The sequence below is a fragment of the Gorilla gorilla genome, chromosome 7 (genome assembly GCF_029281585.2).
Source record: "Gorilla gorilla gorilla isolate KB3781 chromosome 7, NHGRI_mGorGor1-v2.1_pri, whole genome shotgun sequence".
In the NCBI taxonomy this organism is placed as follows: Eukaryota; Metazoa; Chordata; class Mammalia; order Primates; family Hominidae; genus Gorilla; species Gorilla gorilla.
The window spans coordinates 10,819,988-10,846,441 of NC_073231.2; the positions used below are offsets into that span (position 1 = coordinate 10,819,988).

At 40.1% G+C, this 26,454-nt stretch overlaps 1 protein-coding gene across 6 annotated transcripts in view; it reads left to right on the forward strand.

Annotated features, from left to right (window-relative positions):
- MCPH1 (microcephalin 1) overlaps nt 1-26,454 on the forward strand; it is a 239,172-nt gene that overhangs the window by 30,386 nt on the left and 182,332 nt on the right. For all 6 annotated transcript variants that reach the window (XM_031013789.3, XM_031013790.3, XM_055349782.2 and 3 more), the window contains exons 6-9: nt 2,279-2,422; nt 5,388-5,477; nt 7,774-8,928; nt 18,551-18,660. In XM_031013789.3, coding sequence (XP_030869649.1) covers nt 2,279-2,422; nt 5,388-5,477; nt 7,774-8,928; nt 18,551-18,660 — 1,499 coding nt within the window. The remainder of the gene's footprint in view (nt 1-2,278; nt 2,423-5,387; nt 5,478-7,773; nt 8,929-18,550; nt 18,661-26,454) is intronic.

Here is a 26,454-nt window from a genome sequence, read left to right on the forward strand (position 1 = left end):
TAAGACTATTATGGGCTGGGCACAGTGGCTCACGCCTGTAATCCCAGCACTTTGGGAGGCAGAGGCGGGCGGATCACGAGGTCAGGAGATCGAGACCATCCTGGCTAACATGTTGAAACCCTGTCTCTACTAAAAATACAAAAAAATTAGCTGGGAGTGGTGGCAGGCACCTGTAGTCCCAGCTACTTGGGAGGCTGAGGCAGGAGAATGGGGTGAACCTGGGAGGCAGAGCTTGCACTGAGCCGAGACTGCACCACTGCCCTCCAGCCTGGGCAACAGAGCGAGACTCCAACTCAAAAAAAAAAAGAATATTATGAAACATTAAGATACTTTGTACGTTTTTGGTATTTCTCTTTTGCCTTTTTCACTGTCCTCTAAATTCAGTATTTCCTACTAATTCTGACACACCATTGCTACAGATAAGCAATTATGGTCACTAGAAATTCCTAGGAAGCATTAATTCCTCTAGTTTTTGTTTTCTTTGTTTTAATCTATGTTACTATGTCACAGATTCTCGATTCTGTGTTTTGAAATTATTCAAATAGAATTGTCGAGATTTATTTTATTTATTTTTTTGAGGTGGAGTCTTGCTCCGTCACCAGGCTGGAGTGCAGTGGTGGGATCTTGGCTCACTACAACCTCCACCTCCCAGGTTCAAGCAATTCTCCTGCCTCAGCCTCCCGAGAAGCTGGGATTATAGGGGCGTACCACCATGCCCAGCTGATTTTTGTATTTTTAGTAGAAACAGGGTTTCACCATGTTGGCCAGGATGATCTCAAACTCTTGACCTCGTGATCTGCCCGCTTCAGCCTCCCAAAGTGCTGGGATTACAGGCGTGAGCCACTGCACCTGGCCAAGATTTATTTTAAATCTGTGATGATAATGCGACAGAACTGGGTAGAACAGTTAGCCCACATAGTGCTGCCACATAATTTTCCAGAAACATAGCCTGCACCATTTGTTTGATGCTCAGCCCTCTCGCTGCCTCACCTGGTGCGTGTCCATCCTTCCTTCACACCAGCTGTCTGGTCTTCGTCAAAGCTCAAGCCAGAAACGTGCGGTTGTCCTTGACATCTCCTTCTTCCTGACACTAACCCCCATCAAAACCATGGCCCTGCTTCTGAAATAGTTGTTTGACTTCTTCTGTTTTGTCCTTCCCTCCTCTCTCTCCTGATGCCTGGATCATCCCTCCGGCACCACTGCAGCCACTCCTTACGCTGCCCTCTACTGTCTCCTTACAGTTCGTCTCTGTGCTGCAGTCACAATGGTGAAAACTTTAAAGCAGAAGGACATCCCCTCCCTGGTTTAAAATTTCTTGGTGTCATCCCAAGGAAAAATATTCAGGATAAAATCCTGTATTTAACATATCCTCCAGTTTACTAGGTCCTTTATGATCTGGCCTCTCTTTCTAGCCTCATAGCAATATTGCACACTCTCCTATAATTCTTTATACTTTTGTCACTTTGGCCTTCTTTCCTATGTCAGTGACAGTGTATTTGAAAATACTTTGGCAACATGGTAATGATAGATACAAAATTTTCTTCTTAGACCAAATATGTATCGTAATTAAAAACTGTATGTATAAAGTATTAATGATTCAACTAATGTACATTTGTATATTGTCAGAACTACAGTAAGGGTTATTCAGGCTTAAGAGTCCCAAAGGAGAATTTATTAAATGATTCTTGGTATTTTTTTGTTGGGGGTGAGTATCAAAGTTCTGAAGGGCTCTTTGAGCATATGCAAGGTAGCATTCCAGAAAAAAACACAACTCTGCACCCACACAAAACGAGCTCATAACTTCATGGTTCCGGGACCATGCTGATCCCACTTCATGCAGTCAAGTTCATGTCTGGGTCTGTGAGTGTGTTTGAGGGTAGGAGTGATGGTTAATGGGGGCAGTTTCTGAAACCTGAGACAAGAAACAGAAACTAAATTGCATTCCAGCTTTACAACTTTTAACTTCTGTGTCTCAGTCTTTGTCTTCAAGTGGGGATACTGATTTGGGTTTGGATTTGAGGTTGGATGCACTAATGCATATATTGTTCTTAGCACAGTGCTTGGTGAGGGCAGTTGCTCAGCAGATGTGAGCCAGCAGCTGTAGCAGCAACAGCACTGCCTGTGGAGGTGGTGGAAGTAGAATATTAGCAGGAGTAGGTAATGATGTTGAAAGGGAAGAAGGAAAACGGGGTGTGGGGGTTGTTCCTTAAAAGGAATCACATTGCTGAAGTATGAAGGCACTTTTTAGTCTTAAAGTGGATTTTTTGTTTATTTTCAGATGATGATGTACCTATTCTCTTATTTGAATCTAATGGTTCATTAATATATACTCCCACAATTGAAATTAATAGTAGTCACCACAGCGCAATGGAGAAGAGATTACAAGAGATGAAGGAGAAAAGGGAAAATCTTTCCCCCACCTGTAAGTAATTAGTTTGTAAAATGAAAATTATGCAAATAGCCGATTAAATTATGGTGGAAAGCTTCTTTTTTCTTTGCCTAGATATTTTAATGTTTCCTGGTAGTAACACATTTTGACTTATTTCATGGCTGGCTTTGTTTTCCAGAAAATCTTATGCATCATTAAGATTTTTGAAGCATATGTTGGGTGTATAGTATTCTTCAAGTTTAAAATCCTATTTGTTGTAGCTCCTTTGTAATTTCTATTATCTTTGGAATTTTTTCTTTCTTTTTTTTTTTAAAAAAAAATGAATCATGTCTTTTTTTTTTTTCTGAGATGGAGTTTTGCATTTGTCACCCGGGCTGGAGTGCAGTGGCGCGATCTGGGCTCACTGCAACCTCCCGAGTTCAAGTGATTCTACTGCCTCAGCCTCCTGAGTAGCTGGGATTACAGGCGCCTGTCACCACTCCTGGCTAATTTTTTTTTGTTTTTTTGTATTTTTAGTAGAGACGGGGTTTCGCCACGTTGGCCAGGCTGGTCTTAAACTCTTAACCTCAGGTGATACACCCACCTCGGCCTGCCAAACGGCTGGGATTACAGGCGTGAGCCACCGCTCCTGGCCGTGAATCATGTCTTTTGAAGGAATTTGCTTTAGATTAATGTATCTAAGGAATCAGTTTGTTTTTCATTATTTATTTTATCTTTAAAATTTTTAATTACTGAAGTGTAATTCACATTTTAATAAAACATTTATCAAAGTAGCTAATAGTAAAAGTTCATCTTGATACCCACCTAATTCTACTCTTCTACCTGGGGGTAACCTGTATTTTAAGTTAAAGTGTTTTTCCAGATCTGTTTCAGTGTATCAGATATCTGTGTATACATGAAAAAGATACGGGTTTGGTTTCTGTGTGGAGGTGTAATTTCTGTTTTACCTAAATTAGATAATGACATATGTATTATTATCCGCTTTATTTACTTAAGAGTATCCTGGAGGGTTTGTTTGCAGCTTAGTTGTTGTAGACCTATTTTTGTTTTAAGATGCTCAAAGTAGTCTACAGTTTTGATATTGAAAATCTATTGGTGGGTATTTTTTTCCCAGTTATTAGAAATTGTGTTGCAGTTTTTATTCTTTTTTTAACCATATGGTTTGGTTGTTCTTGTTTTTTTGTTAAGCCATTTTCCTTTCTCTAGACATAAGTCTTTCCAGCTTCCCACCCCGACTTTTTATGTTATAACCCCTGCCTGTGCCTACGTGAATCGTTGTATTTCTGAGTACTTCATGTATTTCAATAATACTAATTTATACATGCAGAATTTTATTTTTTAAAGATACAGAGTCTCCCTGTGTTGCCCAGGCAGGACATGCACTCCTGGGCTCAGGTACTTCTGCCTCACCCTCTCAAGTAGCTAGGAATACAGGTGTGTGCCACGATCCCTGGCTTATTGATAGATATAGTCAAATTATCCTTCAAAAAATTTGAGTCATCTTATTGTCACCAGTTGTTTATAAGAATGCCCCTTTCTCAATACTTGGAAAACTGAATGGCATTAGCCTGTAGCCTTTTTCAGTCGGAAGCTTGAAAAACTGGATCTGTTCTTTAAGTTACTTTTGATTAGAAGCAGGTTTAAGTGCCTTTTCATATTACTGACTGACTTACCGAATGCAGCTTTTAATGTGATCAGCTATTACCTCGCTTAATTTTATGTCCTTTGTCCATCTGTATCAGTTAAGGTTAGTTTCGGCTGCATATAACAAAGACAAAAACCAATGTCTTACAATCGATAGAATTGCCTTTGTCTGTCTTGCCTGGTTCAGAAGTAGGCAGCCAGGGCTGGGATGCCATTCCATGGTGTCTTTAAGAAACTAGGTTCCCATCTTTCTGTTGTACCTGCCTGGCTTTTCTTGCAAAATGTGTGTGCCTCCTAGCTGAGCCATCTCTTTTTGACAGCCTTACCAGACGTCTATCCAATATTCCTGTCTAATTCCATTGGCTGGAATGTGGTCATATGGCCACCCCTTTTGCAAGCAAGACTGAAATGTAGTCTTGACTGGGATGCATTGCTGTCCTGATAAAATCAAAGTTCTGTTGTTAAGGAGAAGTGAGAATGGACATTGAGGTAGATGACTAGCTGTGTCCCAGGTGGACATCCAAATTGTTTCAGTGTGCAATTATGTGTATAATCTAATTTGCCTTAAACTTTACTTTTTCTATTACTTTGCAGTGTTAATTCTGCTACTTTACTGTGTCCAGCACAGTTTAAAACTTAACTGAAAATTTTATGTGTGCTTCTCTTCCTTATCTTGGTTTATTCTCTTTTTTTGCTGAAGTTTTCTCAGAAAAGTATCCTTTTGAGTCTCTAAAAAATATCTTTGGATATGAGATCCAAACATTTCTTTTGTTTCTTGACTATTGTATGAACCGCCTTTGAAGGTAATACTTAAGACCTTATTTGTTAAGTCATTGACATCCTAAGTGTTTTCTATGAAACCTCTAGGATTTCTCAACCCAGCACAGCTGACATTTGAGTCTGGGTAATTCTTTGTTGGGGGCACTTCCCTGTGTGTGGTAGGAAGCTCAGCAGCGTCCCTGCCTCTCCCCACTAACACTAGCAGTGTACCCACTGCTCTCCCTCACTGGCGATATCCAAAAATGTGTCCAGACATTACCAAATATCTGCTGGGACCCCAACGTCACCTCTGGTTGGGAAGCAGTGCTCTAGTTTTAGAGGTAACTATGATGAGCATCCTTGAAGAAAAAGCCATGATTATCAAATAAGAAGACTAGAACAGACTGGAAATGTTCACTTAATTCTGTTGAGCTTCTGATTAGATTCAGGCAAGTTGACTTTAAGATCCCTTCTAACTTTGTGATTATAGGATTTAATAGAATCACCTATGATTAATAGGAGGACTTCCTGCTGGCTTCGTCTGCTAAGAAATACTGAAACTTTATCTAATGCAGTGTCTTGGTCCTGTTTTTAGCTTCCCAATTGATTCAGCAGTCTCATGATAATCCAAGTAACTCTCTGTGTGAAGCACCTTTGAACATTTCACGTGATACTTTGTGTTCAGGTAAAATTTTTATTTTCCTTTCTGTGATATATTTAAGTTTTGAGAATAATATGATTTTCTGATTTAGAATTTCATGTAGCAACTTCTGATGAGTAAAATAATTAGTTAAAACTAGAACTTCTAAATTTCCCCCTGAAATTAGGTATTATAATAAAATTAAGGCATGAGTTAAACTTCCTTTTTGGTTCCTATAGGTTTTTTTCCTTAGGCATTTGCTTTCTTGCTACAGAATCCATTGCTCTATTTAAAAAATTATTGTGAACGTATATGAACTAATCTTTATGCAGTTTAAACTACATAGAACTGAGGTCAGAGCTAAGGAAATGTTGTTTCACACAATGTATAATTAACACAAGGAACCTGTTATTGAACGGGGTCAGTGAAGTATGTAAAGATCATCAATCAAGTGAGGAGATAAATAGAGGATTTCTAATTAGAAGCAGAAAGAACACTGGTAGGAATTAATGCAGTTAGTTCCATGTTACGCACATACATGTTTGTAATGTGGGAGCCCTAGTTCCACTTAGGATGGTAATTTTTCATGGTCATATCTTCTTCGTACCAAATTTCTTACAGTTTCTTCACCTAGTCCCCAGTGGGGCTCAAGTAAGTAGCAGTGATCCCTGAAAGTACTATGTTCAAAAGTGCTTGAGATGTTATGGAACATTTATCATGAAAGCCACAGCAATGACAAAGCGCAAGATGGCATCAAGATATTAGAAGTTTCAACCAAAGCCTCCTTTAAGCGCATGGTTAATCCTTGTACTCTCACCTCTGTGTGCTGGAATTATTTACCCATTTCTCTTAAACAGTCTCCATCTTTTTATTTTACACTTGTTACATTTATTTCCTAGAAGTTGGAAACAAGTAATAATAATAGCTAACATTGATTTCATTTTTGTTGTTGTAGGCACTCCTCTAAGTGTCTTATTCACTGTTATCTCATTTATTCTCCCATTAGCCTTAAGAGGTAGGTTCCATCACCATCCCATTTTGCCAGTGAAAAACCAGGACACAGAGGTCAAACAGCTTGTCCAAGGTCATGTGGTTTGTGAATGGCAAACCCAAGCTTCTAACTTAGGCAGTCTGACATCACAGATTACACTCTTAGTGACATGTCGCATTGCTTATCGGGTTTTTGAAAAGTGTGATAAAACATAAAACAATTTTAGATGCTGAGTAAGATATATTCAGCATCTAAAATTAAAAGTGACCTTATTTCCAACTACTGCCTTGAAGACACACATGGTGCCTCCTGCCCACTGGGCTTCCCTCACCTCCTGGGGCACAGTTGGAAGGGAAGCTTTGGTGGTTACCTGTATTCTTCCTTTTTAAAGTAGAATTTCAGTGATTTCAGTCAGAGAGTTCTAACACTTACGTTACCTCCAGATTGAGTGATTTCTACAAAACACAGGCCCTCCACCAGCAAGTGCTGAGCCCCTAATGAGGGAGCCAGCACAGGACTAGAGACTTCTTCATACTCATTCCAAAATGAACAGACCTCTAGTAGCTTATAGCACAGTGACGGGCAGATGCCCACGTAACCATGGGGCAGTATGATGCATGATGGTGTGTAGCAGAGGGGGCAAGGCCAGGGAGAGCTGGCAAGGGCAGTGGGAGGGTCCCAAGGATGTTGACAACCCAGGTGGGTTTGGAAGGATGAATTGTATTTACCCAGAATAAAGTGTGGAGGAAAGGGGAAGGCCCGGAGGGTACAGAGGAGTATAGAATTTTTAGGAGGTAGCAGCAGCATAGCATTACTCTCAGGAAATTAGTAATCCATATAAGAGTTAAAACATTAAAGCCTACCAAATGGCCCACTTTTGAATGTAAGTGTAATACGAGGACTTTACTGGAAGACGGGGAAGGTAAGGGTAAGCTGTGTTCATTGAGGGAATGTTTCATGCAAGTCTAGAACTTTCCCTAGACCTTACAACAGTAGTTCTTAGGTTTTAGAATTATTGATCTCCTGGAAAATTTAGTGACAAACTATGGATGCTCTTTTGGAAAATGTGCACATGCATATGGAAATTTGCCTAAAATTTTTAGAAGTTTGTTACACCTCTTCTCTATCCCCAATGCTATCCCATACACCCATCAAAGCCCAGGTTCTCTAGTTAAAAATACTGGCCTAACATGTACCCTTAAGTGGAAATGAGAAGAACTCAAATGTGGTTAATAGTCTTCTTAACTAATAGCTGTACTTTAAAAGTATTGTTTTATTGGTCAACTGAAAGTTGAATTTAGAATAATTTAAACCACTTTTAAAAGTTAGCTCTCCGTTAATGTTTTCCAGATGAATACTTTGCTGGTGGCTTACACTCATCTTTTGATGATCTTTGTGGAAACTCAGGATGTGGAAATCAGGAAAGGAAGTTGGAAGGATCCATTAATGACATTAAAAGTGATGTGTGTATTTCTTCACTTGTATCGAAAGCAAATAATATTCATTCGTCACCATCTTTCACTCACCTCGATAAATCAAGTCCTCAGAAATTTCTGAGTAATCTTTCAAAGGAAGAAATAAACTTGCAAAGAAATATTGCAGGCAAAATAGTCACCCCTGACCAAAAGCAGGCTGCAGGTATGTCTCAGGAGACGTTTGAAGAGAAGTATCGCTTGTCTCCTACGTTATCTTCAATAAAAGGCCACCTTTTGATACATTCAAGACCCAGGAGTTCCTCAGTAAAGAGAAAAAGAGTATCACATGGCTCCCATTCACCTCCGAAGGAAAAATGCAAGAGAAAGAGGAGCATCAGGAGATCTATCATGCCGAGGCTGCAGCTGTGCAGGTCAGAAGGCAGGCTGCAGCACGTGGCAGGACCTGCCCTCAAGGCTCTTAGCTGTGGGGAGTCTTCATATGATGACTATTTTTCACCTGATAATCTTAAGGAAAGGAATTCAGAGAATCTTCCTCCTGAATCTCAGCTGCCATCAAGCCCTGCTCAGTTCAGCTGCAGAAGTCTTTCTAAGAAGGAGAGAACAAGCATATTTGAAATGTCTGATTTTTCCTGCGTTGGTAAAAAAACCAGAACAGTTGACATTACCAATTTCACAGCAAAAACCATCTCCAGTCCTCAGAAAACTGGAAATGGTGAAGGCCGTGCAACTTCGAGTTGCGTGACTTCTGCCCCTGAAGAAGCCCTAAGGTGTTGTAGACAGGCTGGGAAAGAAGACGGATGCCCAGAGGGAAATGGCTTTTCTTACACCATTGAGGACCCTGCTCTTCCAAAAGGACATGATGGTGATTTAACTGCTTTGGAAGGAAGCCTTGAAGAAATGAAAGAAGCGGTTGGTCTGAAAAGCACACAGAACAGAGGTACCACTTCCAAAATATCAAACTCCTCTGAAGGCGAAGCCCAGAGTGAACATGAGCCATGTTTTATAGTTGACTGTAACATGGAGACGTCCACAGAAGAGAAGGAAAACTTACCCGGAGGATACAGTGGAAGTATGTGAATCTCCTTTTCCAAGTCACCTTCGCTAAATAAACATGTAACAGTGCATCCATATTTTAAATTTATCACAACTTTTTCATAACTTATTTCCCCACTTACCCCTCTTTTCACTTAAAGAATGTGCATTTGATCATTCCAATGATAAACTCTTTAGGAATAGATGACTTGCTGTCTTGTGGAACTTCAAGACTTATTGGTTAAGTCTGTTAGGAATCTATTTCTCCAAGACTTTTCCTTCTTATAGGTCAAAAGGATAAGTAGTCCATAGTATGAATAACTGAGGGGAGTGAAGTCTTTTTCCTTATTCCATTGGAGTCTTGCACTGCAGCGTGTGTAAAGATGCATACGATAGAGAGTTTTTTAAAACCTAGGTTCTTAATAGTGAGGCTATTTAAAGAAAGAAATTAAGGTAGCTTAAGCCATCGATTGTATCAAAGAGAAAGTGTGAAAAAGTACTTTTAGAAATCTGTTGTCAATATTGATTTTTGAAGAAACTTTGGTCAGTGTTAACTATGAAGAAACATTTAAGCATTTTTGCTCATTTGTAACAGGCCTTGTTTAACTTGTACTTATTTTGCTTGAAGCATCACTTGAAAAGGTTTACTCCTATTGATAATTTAATTGTAATTATAATAAACCATATCATTTTAGCAAAAGTCAAAACAATAAAAAATTTTGCACTTCACAGTTATAAGGACAAATAGGTTCCAGCAACCAAAACTGAAGAAATCTTGAACTTTGACCGTCTTTACCTAAAGATTAGGTTAAAATTTGAGTAAGAACGCATTCTCTCTGCATGATTTCTCTGCTCTACACATGTTTTAACTGCCTGTTTGAAGGTGGAGAAGTCATGGTAGGGTTTGAAATCATCACAGACATGTTACATACCTTTTCCTTGAGTATACGCTCCCGAAAATTGTTTCACAAAAAGAATGAAAATAATTTTATATGTTTTTGGCCTGCTATTTATATCTTGGCTTTCTGAACATATATTAAATTTGACAAGAAACTGTATTTTATGTTCCATTAGCCTTAGTATGTGTTTTCAAAATATTTATTTTAAAATGTTGACTCAAAAGTTAATATAAAACAATAGATGTATAAAATTCTTCGGTAGTTAAGAATATCCTGTTCTGAGGTTTACATTCTCCATCTTTCCAGTTTTCACCTTGTGTATTTTTTAAGCTTTTGAATAATAATGACATGGAAATGTAAATTAAGTAGGAAAAAGCTGTAGCAAACAGTGTGGCATGGCCTAAAATCCCCGTGTTGTTGGGAGTGTGCTAGTCCTCGGAAGCAGGTGTGTTATGTTCTAGAACACTGCCCCCTGCGTCGACAGCCTCCGGGGTTGGGGGTAAGTAGAAGGGGGTGAGGGGCCAGCACTAGTTGACTCATGGCACCCTGGTGGAGACGGAGAGGTTTTTTCGCTCAGTGGTGCAGGCCATCAGGCAGGGGTGTCCAGGCAGGGCCCGGGTGCACCAAAACATTCTGTGTGCGCTAGTGCAAGGGATCTTCTACAGTCGTCTGCCTTACTTCATGCCATTACAGACAGATGGGAAGTCATTGGGCTCTAGGACATAAAAAGACCTACATGTTGGCTAGCCTAAATCTAACCCTTTTATAGTAATAAAGATTCATCAATGTTTTAAACTGTCCACTGTCAGCCCCCTGGGACTCAGGTAAACCAACTCTCTTTGGGAATCTGTCTTAGAAGATGAAACCATAAAGCCTTCAGTTTCAATGTCAGGGATGCACACTCTGTATCTGGTGAAATTATGGAGGAGTGAAAACTTCTGTACAGCAAACTGTACCTCCAAATCTTTAATGTCGAAATAAAGGGCTTTTTTCCATTTCTGTTTTCAGTTCAGTTTTACTTGTTGCTGTTGTCATTATCTAAGATACAGTGTAAAAAAGGCTTCAAAAACAAGTTACAAAGAGCTTCAATACGCTGATAGAACGGGAACTGAGCGAGAAACAATTGTGGTTTTGTTTTGTTTTGGTTTTTGGTTTTTTTTGAGACATAGTCTCGCTCTTGATGCCCAGGTTGGAGTGCAGTGGCACAATCTCAGCTCACTGCAACCTGCGCCTCCCGAGTTCAGGCAACTCTCTGCCTCAGCCTCCTGAGTAACTGGGATTACAGGCACCCATCACCATGCCCAGCTAATTTTGTTGTATTTTTAGTAGAGATGGGGTTTCACATCTTGGCCAGGCTGGTCTTGAACTCGCAACCTAATGATCTACCCACCTCGGCCTCCCAAAGTGTTGGGATTACAGGCGTGAGCCACCACGCCCGGCCAACAATTTTGTTTTCTAAAATCTTTAAAATCATTAACTTTTTTCTTTTTTACTTTTTTATTCTCTTAATTTTATAAACAGTACACATATACATTCCCATTGTAACAAAGATTGCTAAGAAGACTAGAATTTCCATCTCCTCACTTGCCTCTTTTCACTAATTCACTTCCTAACTAATGAAAGACATGCACCCGTTGTGTCTCAGGTGCTCTTCAGGTTTGTGGGGACATAGAGAATGAAGCAGCATGCACCCTCATAGAGGAAGACAAATAGTAAATAAGTGTATAACAATGTCAGCTAGCAAGCAGTTAATGATAAAAAGAAAAACAATAGTGCATTGGATAGATAAGGTGACCAATGAAGGCTTCCCTGAGAAGGCGACATCTGATCACAGGCCTGGGGAGGGAGAGGGAGCCTGTGACTCTGTCAAAATCCATGTTTCAGCTGGAGGTAACAGCAGGAACAAATGTCCTGATGGAGGAAAATGCTTGCAGGAACAACAGGGAGGCCAGTACAGCAACGACTTCCTGAGCTGCAGGAAGGAGGTTGGAGAGGGGTAAGAGCCAGAGCTTTGGGACCTTCAGTCTCTGACAAGGCGGGCAGCTGTTTTGTTTTGAAGTGTGATGAGAAGCCATTGGGGCTTTTGAACAGGGGAGCAACCAAATCTGATTTAGGTTTTAAATGTAACCGTGGACACTGAAGAACAGACTGTGGGTTGGAGTGTTTGTCTGCACGAAGCAGTCACTGTCCACAGTTTAATATTTCCTTCCACACATTTTTTGTGTGTGTGTGTGTCTACAAGCATACAACTGCAAATAGGTATTTTAAGAGAATTTTTTGCATGCATAGAATTATATTGCCTTAAAAATTGCTTTTTACAAAAGCAGTATGTCATATATTTACATATTAGTACCAGTAAATCTTCATTTTTTAATAGAGTCTATAGGTAAGGTCAGCACAATTTTTCTGTAACAGATCAGATAGTAAGTTTATTACGCTTCATGGGCAAAGAGACCAAATTTATGTAGGTACTCATGTAGATGATTACATAATGAGAAAAACACATTTTCCACAAAATTTTTATTGACACTGGAATACATTTTTTTTGTAATACAGGTCTATTAATGAGAAAAATAAAATAATTTGTTGGGGGGGGAATAATAACATTTCATTTAATTGGAGTTCAGACTGAGTGTTCCCATCACCAACATTGATTGCAAATGTTTATTAAGGCTGATTTGTAATAAGATAGATTTTACGTATTTCACTTTTGAAAATATCTTTTCACACAGACAGATACTGCTGATTCGATGTCAGTCCACAGTTAGATAATTTGTATTGAGCATCTTCATTGCTTAGAAGTCACTGATGGAATTCTCTTAGATTCTTCTCTCGATGCCTGCCTCTTAGCGTGTCCTTATATTGCAGATTCATCACTTGCAATTGAAAAATAGGTTGAAGCTCCTGAATTGTGCAGTTAAATGGGTTTTGAAATAGGAAATTCCGGCCAGGTGTGATGGCTCACGCCTGTAATCTCAGCACTTTGGGAGGCCGAGGTAGGTGGATCACTTGAGGTCAGAAGTTCAAGAACAACCTGACCAACAGTGAAACCCCATTTCTACTAAAATTACAAAATTAGCCAGGCATGGTGGCACAGGCCTATAATCTCAGCTACTTGGGAGGCTGAGGCAGGAGAATCACTTGAACCCAGGAGACAGAGGTTGCGGTGAGCCGAGATCATGCCACTGCACTCCAGCCTGGGCAACGAGAGTGAAAATCCGTCTCAAAAAAAAAAAAAAAAAGAAAGAAAGAAATAGGAAATTCCCTTTGCTCTTGCACTCAGTCTGAAAAGTGCTGCTGTAGTTTGGGCTCAGGAAGTATGTCCACAGCCAGTTTGCATGGGAATGGAGATCTTGTTTTAACCTCTGACAGCACAAGAGAGAATCGTTGCTTATTTGTGGAAATGTGTCCCACCTGACCCTTGGCACTGCCAATCACAGCTCTTCAACCACTGGAAGTCAGTTTGAATTGCCAAGTAGTTAAAGCCAATTGGTCATCCTGAACTAGTGCACAGCTTGGCTCCTAGTTGCTTTTCACGAGGGAGACTCAGTGGTCCTATAGGTGCCGTGTGTTCACTAGCAAGAGCAGAAAAGTCCTTCCTATACCCCACTTGTCCATGGGTTTGATACAGATTTTCTTCTTTGCTGTGTGTGATGGATTTTTACGTGTCAGCACCTTGTACACATGTGTTGTGAGCTTATCTGAGCAATTTGGTCATGTCCAACTACCAGGGTCTTGTTCATCGATAATCGTCACCAGTTGTTGGAGGTCGATGATGGTTAACTACTCTTCTACCATCTATCTACCAGATCTTGTTGAAGGCAAGTCTCAGAAAGACATTTATTAAACATTTATTGGCAAGCAATTAGGAAGTGGTCCACAAAAGTGACCAATATGCTGAAGGCCCAGTTCTCTGTCCTTTAGTGCAGTGTCCATACCTTATCTGAAAGGTTTGCTGGAGGCAGACAACATTCTATGGGCAAGTTTCTGCAAACTTGCACTCAGCACCAGACCATCGTGTATCCTTTGACCCTGTGGTTTATTATAGGGTCATTTAGGGATTAAGCCTTGGATACAACCCCCAGGGATACCAGCCACAACTCATACTAGATGGTTATGCTCTGTTATGTGTGGGTATTGGGTTCCCCTGCAATATTTAAGCCAATTCAGTGTTCTTGAATCCATGAATTTAACCACCAAGAAACTGTTTCTCACATCCATTATGCTGATTAACAAGCTGATGATGTCACCGATAACCACTCATTTTTGTCATCCATTTTGGCTTTTAACAAAGCATCTAATATTGGTCTGGAGGATTTACAGGAGTTGGGGTTTTTTGTTGTTGTTTTGAGATAGGGTCTCACTTTCTCACCCAAATTGGAGTGCAGTGACATGATCGCAGCTCACTGCAGCCTCAACTTACTGGGCTCAAGTGATCCTCCCACCTCAGGATCCTGAGTAGCTGGGACTACAGACGCAGGCCACCACACCCGGCTGTGTTCCCCAGGCTGGTCTCCAACTTCTGAGCTCATGCAATCTGCCTGCCTCTGCCTCCCAAAGTGCTGGGATTACAGTTGTGAGCCACTGTGCCCAGCCTATGGTATAGTACATTTTGCAAATTCTGAGCATTCAAGAGGAACTGTGAATTACTATTGTCGCAAATAAATATATAGACATATATTCATTAAGCATGTTAAATTGTTGCACTTTTGACTCTTCAAATAATTCACAAGTGTATTAAGAACCCCCTTTCCCATAGCCTGCCAGCCTAACTTACTGGGGGCTGCAAAACTAAGCAATCCTAGCAACTTGATGTGGGTTAGTCAGTCTTAACAGAAGGCTATTGACCACTTAACTGTTTGGTTGATTCATTCATTCATTTACGTATTCATTTTTTATCAGTCAGATGTTTACTCCTTATCTGCTATGTCCAATGTATAAGCAGTGAGAGAGGTAAGGTTAATAGAAAGCTCTGTCCCTTGCTTTAAAGAACTTAGCTAAGTAGGGAAGGTACAGTCAAGATACTTTACACACAAGTATCAGGAAATTCAAAAGTCGGAGCAGTTACTTTCAGTGGGAATTAAAAAAAATTTACACACATAAAATTGATATTGGAATGATCTCTACAATGATTACAAAGGATAAAATTCCACATTATCTATTGAAGAGTGTTGTTTTTGTTTTTCTCGGAATGAACAAAGTGAACTTGATATTTTAATAGATGAATATGAGTACAGTCTCTTGTTAGCAGAGTTTTACTTGTGTAGAACCTGTATAACTTGCATATATACCAAAGGTATCTCTGGAAAGCAATTTTTCCTAGGTGTCTTTTAAGGTTCTTTCCAGTCTTAATATTTTGCATACTACATTGTAAAATAATTTCATATTCAAATTTTTGAAGCTTAGAAGACATTTCTCATTGGATAATGTTAAGTGTATATTTTTACATGTTAAAATTTTGGATTATTCAGCCTTCAGAAGCCTTTTCAACCCTTGATTCTTGCATAGTGCATTGTATGAGTAAATACTAATTGTTTAAATGTGTTATTAATGTTAGCATTATTAGTCTTAATTCTGTATCTTGGAAGTAGGAAAGTAGGATGTGGAGGAAAATAAATGTTAAAAATAAGAGTTATTTCTTCGTCCTTAGCTCTAGACAAAATTTGACACAAGCCAAGTTTCTCCTACAGTCTTTTCATCGTCCACTTCTTCATCTCTCCCTTTCCTAGTATTTAAGTTACATGTGTCCTTATACTGTCTTGCCCTGGATCTGGCTCCAAAGTGATCATATTAGACATTTTCTTCTCTCTTCCCTCAGTATCAATACTTTTCCTTAATCTTGCTTATCTCTGTTGAGTAGCTGAAGGTTGTGATTTAACTAATTCACACTGAGAGGTGAGTGAGTGATCATTTACTAGCTTACATTGATGTGTTTGCATTTTGTTGGTATTATTAATCCAAACTAATTTCCAAATGGTGAAATTTCAGATAACTGAAAGATAAAAATGTGGGGGCTGTCAGATTCATTTCTGTATTTGATCATTTCATGAAAACGAAGTCAATGAATTGTGTGTGTAATGAGGTTGGGAGGAAAATGAGAGGAAGATATATGGCTTTCACAGAGAAATGCTGTGGACCAAATTGTGTCCTTTGACCCCCACATTTATTTACTGAAGCTCTAACCCTCAGTGGGATAACATTCGGATAGGGTGAGCTTTGGAAGATAATTAGGTTTAGATGAGGTCTTGAAGATAGGGGCTTCATGATGGGATTAGGACCATTATAAAAAGACCAGAGGGCTGGCTTCCTCTCTCTCTGCCATGTGAAGACAGCAAGAAGGTAGCCTCCTTCAAGCCAGGAAGAAAGCCTTCACCAGAACCCGACCATGGGGGCACCGTGATCTCGGCCTTCAGGCCACTAAATCTGTGGTATTTTGTTATGGTAGCCCCAGCCGAAGAAGACAGACATTCGTCCAACTGGGGTGTGTTGGAGGAAGAGCAGCTAAAGGGTGCATGTTAGTTGGAATTACTTGGAGACATTCAAAATCGATGTCCATTAGGTAGTTGGATATAGCCAGCCATACCTCAGCTGGGAGGTCTAGACAAGGTACAGAGAATTAGGTCTCCTCAGTAATGGATGACTTTATGGGAAGTGATGAAATCACCCTGGGGAGTGAGAAGGGAGCTGATGACAACCCATGAAAAAACCACACTTACAAGCAAACATGAATAAAGAGTCATCCAAGAAGTGGGAGAGTCAGGAAGAGGAGAGTAGGTGTTTGTTTACAGACCTCCAGCCAAAAATGGAGTCCAACTAATCTTTCCACAGATGTTTTCAGAAGTACTTTGCACTCTCAACTGCTTTGGGTTTACCGATGTCATTGTTAAAACACATTGGCAAATCACTGTGGCAGAGTTTATGAAATGTTTTAAATAAACAATTAAATCATTTACTTAGATCATTTTTTGACTGCAGGATTTGTAAAATTGTGAAAACATGTTAACAATATCAGTCTTTCTTTTTTTTTTTAAATATCAGTCTTAAGTTTTAAAAGATTGTGTTGCATTTCTTAGAACTTTATGTTTATAAAATGCTTTACAGCCTGTTTCGTTGTTCGGCAAGAACTGAGGCAAGTGGCTATTATAAAACTTTTATTGAATACACTAGGAAGCTACAAATTTATTCATGACTCAATAACAGAGCACTACGTCCCAAATTATATCTCTAGTCCACTGCTTTTCCGATTTTGACACACTCATGCTTCAAGTAAATATTTGTTATTTAAAAAGGAAAATAAGTGCATAGTAGATATAATTAATAATTCTAATTATTTTTAATCTTAAAGATGATAGGAGATTGCATTCATGTTCTACCCCAGGGGATAAAGTGGGCCTGGGAGAAAAGTCAGTGCAAGTCAACCATAAAAGATACCTGAGGAGGTATGGGATCAGTCTGGATGTGACTGGTTTGAGTCTCGAGTGGATTCAGTATTAGGGATTATGGCAAAGAGTGTAGGTTGGTAGGTTTGTGGTTTAGAACTGGACCTTAAAATCTGTCCAGGGCCCAGGCTGCAAATAACAACTAGCTTGAATTCAGAAAAGTATTAACATTTTTATTCTACATCCTTTTTCACTGAGATAGGACCCTGTTTTTGAAAAGAGTGACAGTTTTTACCTTAGACTCTCCAAACTTAGTTATAGCTGGCTTTATAGCATTTTATCTGCAAAGAAGTCTTTCTCATGTTATATGATTTTTAATTTCTGAGGGCACTGATGTTAATTTCACTTTGCATTATATTTATTCATCTGCATCTACATTGTCTATTGGGTTGTGAGCTCCCTAAGTGTGGAACTATATCTTGTGCATTTTGCATCTCCAGTGGGTAGATCATTAGCTATTTGTTAATCATTAGGTAATCAACAGTGCAGTTTGGCTATCACCTGCCTGGCAGGTTCTAGTACCCCCTAGGCTGCTACATAACTTTTGTGTCAAAGTTTGCATTATACCATTGAGACCATGTTATGGTCCATGTTAGCTCCTCCTTCAAAATCCCATCTAAGTCATAAAGCAGGCAAACTGTTTGAAGGAGGAGGAAGGGTGAGAGTAAGGGGCACCCTCTGAGGCAGTAGATGAGTCAAATCAAAGTACACATTTCACATTTCATCGTGGGTTACTTAGGTCTACACAGGTTAGCATCTAAGGAAACCACATTTCACTTGAATGAGTATCCTTTTGGTTTGTGTGTCTTCATGGCAAGACGCTGGTCTAAGGTGGAAACTTGGGGGGAGTAAAATCATCATCCATCATTTGTAGGTTGAAGCCTGAAGCTCTGTACTGAAGACTATTTTCTAGAAAATCTCAAACTGACCCCAAAACTTAGATTAATTATTGCCTCTAATATGGAACTGCCTACTCTGAAGAGCTGTTCTTTGTCATTATTTTAAAATCTAAGAATTTAAGTTTGAAGAGTGCATAAGGCATGGGTATACATTTTCTTATATTATCAAATGGACGGAGTTGATGCTGTAGAACATTGTAACCTGATTGTTACTGACCACTGAATTAAGTGAATTGCTTGGGTTACTGGAATGTAATAAACTGAAAGTTCTAGATAGATCTCAAAGAGCCAGATATATACAATTTATTTAAAAGGCCTATAACTTCCTGTTTCCATTATGCATAAATGTGATTTTTGTTTTGCTTAAGTTGTATTTGATCCATGTAAAGTTCTAACTAATTTTTAATCCCCTTGGGTTTTAGGTGTTAAAAATAGACCAACAAGGCATGATGTTTTAGATGACTCATGTGACGGATTTAAGGACCTCATCAAACCTCATGAGGAAATGAAGAAAAGTGGGAGAGGCAAAAAGGTCAGTGTGTAAAAATATTATTTTAAACTTTCAAATGCTGATACATCATAATGTTCTCCTCTGGGTCAATGAAACATAAACCAGTCTATCTGACTTGTCTTTTATTTTAAAAAATTGATTATGGGTAAATGCTGGAAAACTCAGAATATGAAACTGAAAGTGTTGTTTGCATTCCAGACAAAGAGTTATTATTGATAGACCAAGCTTTCTCCTATCACTTTGCTAATGCATTTCTTATAAAAATGCCTGTAGCTTCTCTCAAGCAGAGAATGTTGGTTGTGCCAGTGTTTCTTGCCATTTTATAATCAGAATAAATATTTATTAGGTAGGAGGTGAAGAATCCAAACATTCATTCACTTTTGAACTAACCAAGTCTTGACCTCAAGCCATCAGAGTGAAAGGTTGATATACTAACACTCAGGTACACCCTTCCCTTTGTGGTTTTGGGTTTAAAACCTTGCTCTTCCTCTGAAAGACTCCGCTGATCCTCTTACATGAGTAATAGAATGAGGATTTTAAATGTTTTTATTATTCAATATCTACTTGCATTGCTTAAATTTAAAATTAGCCATATATATTATACCTTGTGCCTCATTTTTATGAGGCCAAAAAAGTATAATGTAGTGAAACCTGAATTCAGAATGGTAGGGAAAAACCATACCGATTGAAAAGCAACAGATGAAAAGAATGACAGAGTAGACGGGTCTGCATGGGGCTTCCAGGTCCTGATACTCAGGCTTGAACAGATGGGCGGCTGCATTTGACCTGCGGAAGAGAAACCTGACTCCTTTGCTTCTTATCTTGGCAATGGTTAAAAGACGTTTAAAATTACACAGATTTCATGAAAGTTGGCAGTAACTTGTAGAAACTTAGATTTCTTTACTGATGCTTTCTGGTTTGTCTCGGAAAAAAAAGTGGAGCAAGAAAATGGAAAGGAACCCTATTTCAGGTAAAGCAATGGATGTGGAGAGAGAGAGACTGTCAGGGTCCCATAACATGTTTGTGGCGTGGCAACCCCAAGGCACCTGCTCTACAATGGCATTGCACACTCTGACTCCACTGCAGCCTGCGGGACCTGCTCAGCGTGCTGCTTCCCAGGGGTGGGGCCCTTCTTAGAACGCTGGCGACACTGTGGCTGAGTTTGTGTTTTGCGTCCCAGTTTCTCAGTCTTCTTCCTACTGCTACATGGCCACTTGACCTAGTTCCTTTGGAAAGAAATAAAGAACCAGTTTCCTTTGCATCTCCTACCGTTCCCGTGCCTCTCCTGCTGATGCGTCGCATGGCACCACAGCTCTGTTCTGTGTCCTCCCACTTTACTGACCCTTTACCCTCTGGCAGTGTCTGCCCAGGGAAGCAGTGGTACCTCTCATCTCTATTGGTAGTCTATGTTGTACCATGTCTGGCTTTTTTTTTTTTTAAGTGCTCAGTAAATATTGAGTGTTGAGTTACTTGTTACTCACCATAAAAATACTCCGTCCTGTCTGATCAAAAGGCATGAGGTTTGACTTTCTCATTGGCCCACAGTGGAAGTTACTGTTTCAGATGAGTGGTATTGCCTCCCTGTGCCTGGGATAGCCCTGGACCTGATGGGCTGGGTCTGTGGAAGCACTGGGTTAGGGACAGGCATCCTGGGCGGGAGTGTGGCCCCTTCTTCCTTATGAGGCATCTCACTGTAAATGGCATATGAATGGGAGATGGGTACCTGTTTGACCTTCTGGCATTCTTCTGTAGATCAAATAGTAAGTGCTCCATAAATATAAGGTGGTATTACTGTCTTGAGTAATGATAAAAGAATGAGTGGTCAGAGAGGGAGACAAAATACAAAATTATAAATACACACCTCCATATCTGCCTTCAACTGCTGTGCTCAGGAACAAAAATACTTTCATAGATTAAATTGCCTAACCTTGCTCAAATTTAGGTCTTCTTATAAAAATATTTTAAGAGTATTAGTAAACTTTGCCCTCGTAATTTAGAATGTCATTTCTGAAACGAATCCACTACTTCTGGTTCTGTGTGAAGAATCACTCAAAGCAGGTTTTAAATGCAGATTTTCTGGGCCAGTCATGGTGGCTTATGCCTGTAATCCCGGCACTTTGGGGCGGGCGGATCACTTGAGGTCAGGAGTTCGAGACTAGCCTGGCCAACATGGCAAAACCCTGGCCAACATGGCAAAATCCCATCTCTACAAAAAACACAAAAATTGGCCAGGCCTGGTGGTGGGCACCTGTAATCCCAGATGCTCAGGAGACTGAGGTGGGAGAATCACCTGAACCCAGGAATGGGAGGTTGCAGTGAGTCGAGATCATGCCACTGCACTCCAGCCTGGGCGACAGAGTGAGACTCTGTCTCAAAAATAAATAAATAAATGCTGATTTTCTGGCCCCACTTGAGACCCTCCTGGTCAGCAGCTCCCGACCCCAGTGTGGCACCCCGTCCTTAACATGGAGGGGATCAACACCTAGTGAGGGCGAAGAATCCACCTTCTGTATTACGTCTCGCCAATAGCAGAAGAAGCAAGACCTAGGTTTCCCCTCTTTCGCAGGATTTTCTTCCTAATCCATTCCTTATTACTGTTCACCGCACAGCCCTTGCTTGAATGAATCAAAAACTCCTAATGCCCTAGGGTAGTGCTTCCTGACTGGGCTGCGCATTGGACTGACCTGGGGATCTGTAAGGTATGCGGCTGCCTGGCCCCACGCCAGACATGCTGGTGTCATTAATATGGGGGCACCCTGGCCACTAGGATTTTTTTAAACTCCTGAGGTGATTCCAATGCAAAGCAAAGTTTGGAAACTACTGCCTTGGGACTTTAGTAAAATTTAAACAAGTAATTTATCCTAGAAGAAGTTTCATTTGTTTCTAAACATTTCTCATGTAAAGTTGTTTCATTTTTAGACTCTAAAATTAAAGACCAAGGCTTAAAGTCCTGATTTGCGGGCTGGGTGTGGTGGCTCACACCTGTAATCCCAGCACTTTGGGAGGCCGAGGTGGGCAGATCATGAGGTCAGGAGATCAAGACCATCCTGGCTAAGACGGTGAAACCCCGTCTCTACTAAAAATACAAAAAATTAGCTGGGCGTGGTGGCGGGCGCCTGTAGTCCCAGCTCCTCGGAAGGCTGAGGCAGGAGAACGGCATGAACCCGGGAGGCGGAGATTGCAGTGAGCTGAGATCGTGCCACTGCATTCCAGCCTGGGCAACAGAGTGAGACTCCTCAAAAAAAAAAAAGAAAAAAAAAATTCCTGATTTGTTTGCTTAAAGGTTGAGTGAGTGTTTTAGGAGTGCAAATTTGATAGCAATGTAGATGAAGGACGTGGTTTATTATTTTACAGGTTAGAAGGAAGAATGATATAAATTTCTTAAAAGGCAACATTAATTTTATTTTATTTTATTTTTCTGAGATGGAGTATCACTCTGATGCCCAGGCTAGAGTGTACTGGCGTTATCTCGGCTCACTGCAACCTCCGCCTCCTGAATTTAAGTGATTCTCCTGCCCCAGCCTCCTGAGTAGCTGGAACCACAGGCACCCGCCAGCACGCCTGGCTAATTTTTTAAGTTTTTTGTAGAGATGGGGTTTCACCATGTTGACCAGGCTGGTCTCGAACTCCTGACCTCAAGTGATCTGCCTTCCTTGGCCCTCCCAAAGTGCTGGAATTACAGGCGTGAGCCACAGCACCTAGCCAGCAACATTAAATTTTAAATATCTAACTTCCCAGTAGTTTGAGATCTTTTGATATGAGCATGGGGGGAGAAGTTTATGTTGATATGTGGTAATGAGTCCACAGAAACACTAAAATTTAGTGTCCTGGTTTTAAAAGTATACAGTGGAATTGTGGAAGGACTGAATTGGTGAATTAAAATTAGAAGCTTCTGACTAGCAGCTTACAAATATAATGTTAGTATCTCAACCATTCTTTTTTTTCCCATTAAATAGGTTTTACCTGCTTATTTTGTTCCTTGTTAGATTTCAAGATAAAGTGTGTTAAACTGAAATTTGGAATTTAACATGGCCTTTTTTTGTTTGTTTGTTTGAGATGGAGTCTCGCTCTGTCACCCAGGCTGGAGTGCAATGGCACAGTCTTGGCTCACTGCAACCTCCGCCTCCCGGGTTCAAGCGATTCTCCTGCCTCAGCCTCCCAGGTAGTTGGGACTACAGGTGCACGCCACATATTTGTATGTATAAGGACATATTAAGGTATTAGATTCTATTAAGCACAAAATTGTTTCTATTTCCTAAAGAAAACAAAATCTTGTAATTGAATATTAATGTTGAAAAAAGGAGAGTTTACAGGAAATATCTTTCACCAGCTAATGACTAAAGCAATGCCTCTACTAGAATGGAGAACAGTAAGGTCTGGGCCTGACATTTTTATGTTTTCACGTGAGAGCCAGCCTACATGCTATTTCTGTAGTGAGGAAAATGATTTGAAACTCAGATGTGTCTTGTGGCCCTAATGACTTTATTTTCTTTTTAGTTTTAAATTTGAAGTAGCACTTGCAGGTAATGTCCTATCTGGGCAGCCCTGCAGACAGGACTGTCAGTCGATGAGAGCTGTCAGTCGTGAGTTCTGAGTAACGTGAAGGTGCCAGGTAGAAGGTACGAAGGCAAGAAAGGTGGGAAAGCCTGGAGCCTGTGCGAAGAGCAGCACGGCCTTGGTGTGGCCCGGGGATGGATGCAGAACTGCGAGAAGAGAGAGGCTGACTTCAGCCATGGCCACGGGCTCTGGGGTTAGACTGCTCTCATCTTTGGTTTTCTGTAGGTTCATTGTGATTGTTGTACCAGAGTATTGTTTTTGTTGTTCATTTACTTGAGAGTCACAGGCCTTCCTGTCTTTGATCTGTTCTGGAAACTTCTCCACTGTGATTTCTTTTGCCTGTTTTCTCACGCCTCCATTGCTGGGAATGCAATCTCGTGTGCTATCCTTTGCTTCTATAGCCCATGTCTCATGATTTTCCTCTATTTCTTTCCTCTTGTATCTCCTTATTTCATTCTGGATGTCTTCTATTGGTTTCTTTTCCATTTCACCTTTGACTCTTTTTAAGTCTTTTCTGATGCTAAATCCATACATTGAGTTTTAACATGTATTATTTTTCAGTCCCTGTTATTCCATTTATTTTTTTTTAATTATTTTTTGTAGAGATGGGGGTCTCTCCACGTTGGCCAGGCTGGTCTCGAACCCCTGGTCTCAAACAATCCTCCTACCTCGTCCTCCCAGAGTACTGGGATTACAGGTGGGAGCCTTCATGCCCTCTATTTGATTTGTAAAAACCATTTCCAGTTCTCTGTCAAAATTATTAATCCTATCTTTTATTTATTTGAACATATTACGCATATTTCTTTTGAAATAACTCCCTTTTCTGGCTCCCCTTAATTTCTGTTTTTCTTATCTGTTGTTTTCAATCATATGTTCCATATCTAATATGCCTGGTTAGTTTATCTTTCTATCAGGGACTGAGATGATCTGGAGCTGGGGTTCTGTCTCTGTGAGGCTGGCTGTCCCCAGGGAGTGTGGGCTTCTGACGATGGTTCACCTCTTCTTCCATGGGTTTCTTCTTCCATGACTCACTGACTTAGTAGCTGGGCAACGTCTGCAAATAGCTGGGGCTTGTTTGTTTGTTTGCATCTTGTCCAGCTTTTCTGAGGGCTCACAGTGAGGAGCCTATTTCAAACTACTTAGTCCACCATTCCTGGAGACGATGGGTGAATTTTAATGGCCACTTAACTTTTCTAAATAGAGTTTTGGTGTGAATGCTTCTCTGAGAAGACAGCAGTAAGAGGCCAAGTCAAGAGAAATGATTTTTGAGATGAACACGTAGGTCAGTTTGCAAAAGACACACTAAACACATGTAATGACATTAATTCAGTTTCTCTTAAAGAGTGAAAAAAAATATGATTCCATGAAGAATTATAGAATCTCAGAGCTATAACTTCCATTAGATTTTTTTTTGGTGTAATGCCCATTTTTAATGGCAAAAATCACTCTATAAATCAGTCAGAAAAAGTGTGGTTTTTTTTAGACTTATTTTAAATATACTTGTTTCAAATTTGTTGAGACTTTTTTTTTTTCCTTTTTTTTTTGAGATAGAGTCTCGCTCTGTTGTCCAGGCTGGAGTGCAGTGGCCCAGTCTTGGCTCACGGCAACCTCCACCCCAGCAGGTTCAAGCGATTCTTGTGTCTCAGCCTCCTGAGTAGCTGGGATTATAGGTACCTGCCACCATGCCCAGCTAATTTTTCTATTTTTTTTTTTTTTTTTTTTAATTAGTAGAGACAGGGTTTTGCCATGTTGGCCAGGCTGGTTTTGAACTCCTGACCTCAAGTGATGTGCCCGCCTCAGCCTCCGAAAGTGCTGGGATTACAGGCGTGAGCCACCACACCCGGCCTGTTGAGACTTTATTTTGAGGATCCAGTTAAGCAGTTTTATTACCTCTGTAATCTTAGCTTGCAGCATGTAGGTCATTGACATTGATAGTTATACATCTTTTCAGAGGGAGAAATAGAAAATATTATGACGAATTTTGACCTGTTTTCTTTGTTACTTGTTGAATATCGTCAGACACAGAACCCAAAGAAGCTATGTATAGATACCAGCACTCTGGTAGAAATACGCGAATGTAATTTTTTTTCCTCCAAGTATTTGGTTTATTCTACTACTTCTGGATTTGGTTGTTCAAAATATTGATTATTATCCTCAGGAAAATTTGTAATGTGAGTTATCAACAGGATAGCTTTTTATAAGTGGCTAAGTTGTAGAATCTCATTTTGGAGCCATCTCTGCCAATCCAGCTTGTTGCATGTGAAGGCAAGCTGTGGGTCAGAGCACAGAAATGTTTACAGAGGCTTTCCTAAGCCTGGAGGCCTGGAGAGATTTGAAGGAACAAATAGAGCATACTTATTTTGATAGTGGTTTAAAAAAATTAAAGAATTACACACCACATAGAATGCTTAAATTCCTGAAAGTTTCTCAAATAGGGTGCAAAACAAATAAGTAATAGCTTGCATATGCTCTGATAGTTGCTTGTTCTTACATCTTTGCTAGAATGTGAGCCCATAAGGACATAGTCTATATCCTGTTAGTCTCTTAATACTCAGCAGGATATAGCATCACAAACAAAATAAGTGCTCAGTAAATATTTTCTGAGTAAATAAGAGATGCATTATTTTCTCTTTTACCTTTTCAGTGAACATGTTTAAAACATTTTTGGTGCTCTTAACCATCACTCAGTAATGATGGAATCATCATCATGTACTTCACTTATTTTTGAATATTCTTCCTAAACTTGAGAGACGGTCTTCTTTCAGTAAAAGATGGATTCTCTTCTACAAGGCTGTGCATGGCAGTGCAGTGTTGCTAAAGCGTTGCACCCAGAGCCAGATGCCTGGGTTCAATCCCATCTCTGCTACTCACCTGCTCTGTGGGTTCCATGGTGTTGAACAAATTACTTAATATCTGTGCCTATACTTCTTTGTGTATAAAACAGGAATAATAATAATAGTACCAGTCTCCTCAAAGGGTTTGTGCTAATTGAGTTGAAACATGTAAAGAGTTTAAGATAGTACCTGATATATAGAAGTGCTCAAAAAATGTTAGCTGTTTTCTTCAGCACCAACTTGGGTGAGGGTCATGTCTGCATGTTGGCTGTGCTTTGTTCTGCAGCTATAACTTGGAGTAGGTCTCTCTCACCTGCCTCCTCTTTGCCCGCTCCCAGAGACCACCATGTGTCTTTAGTGAAAATGACCCTCAAAACTCTGGGACGGTCCACACTGTGTTTCTTGTTGGACTTACTGACCACAG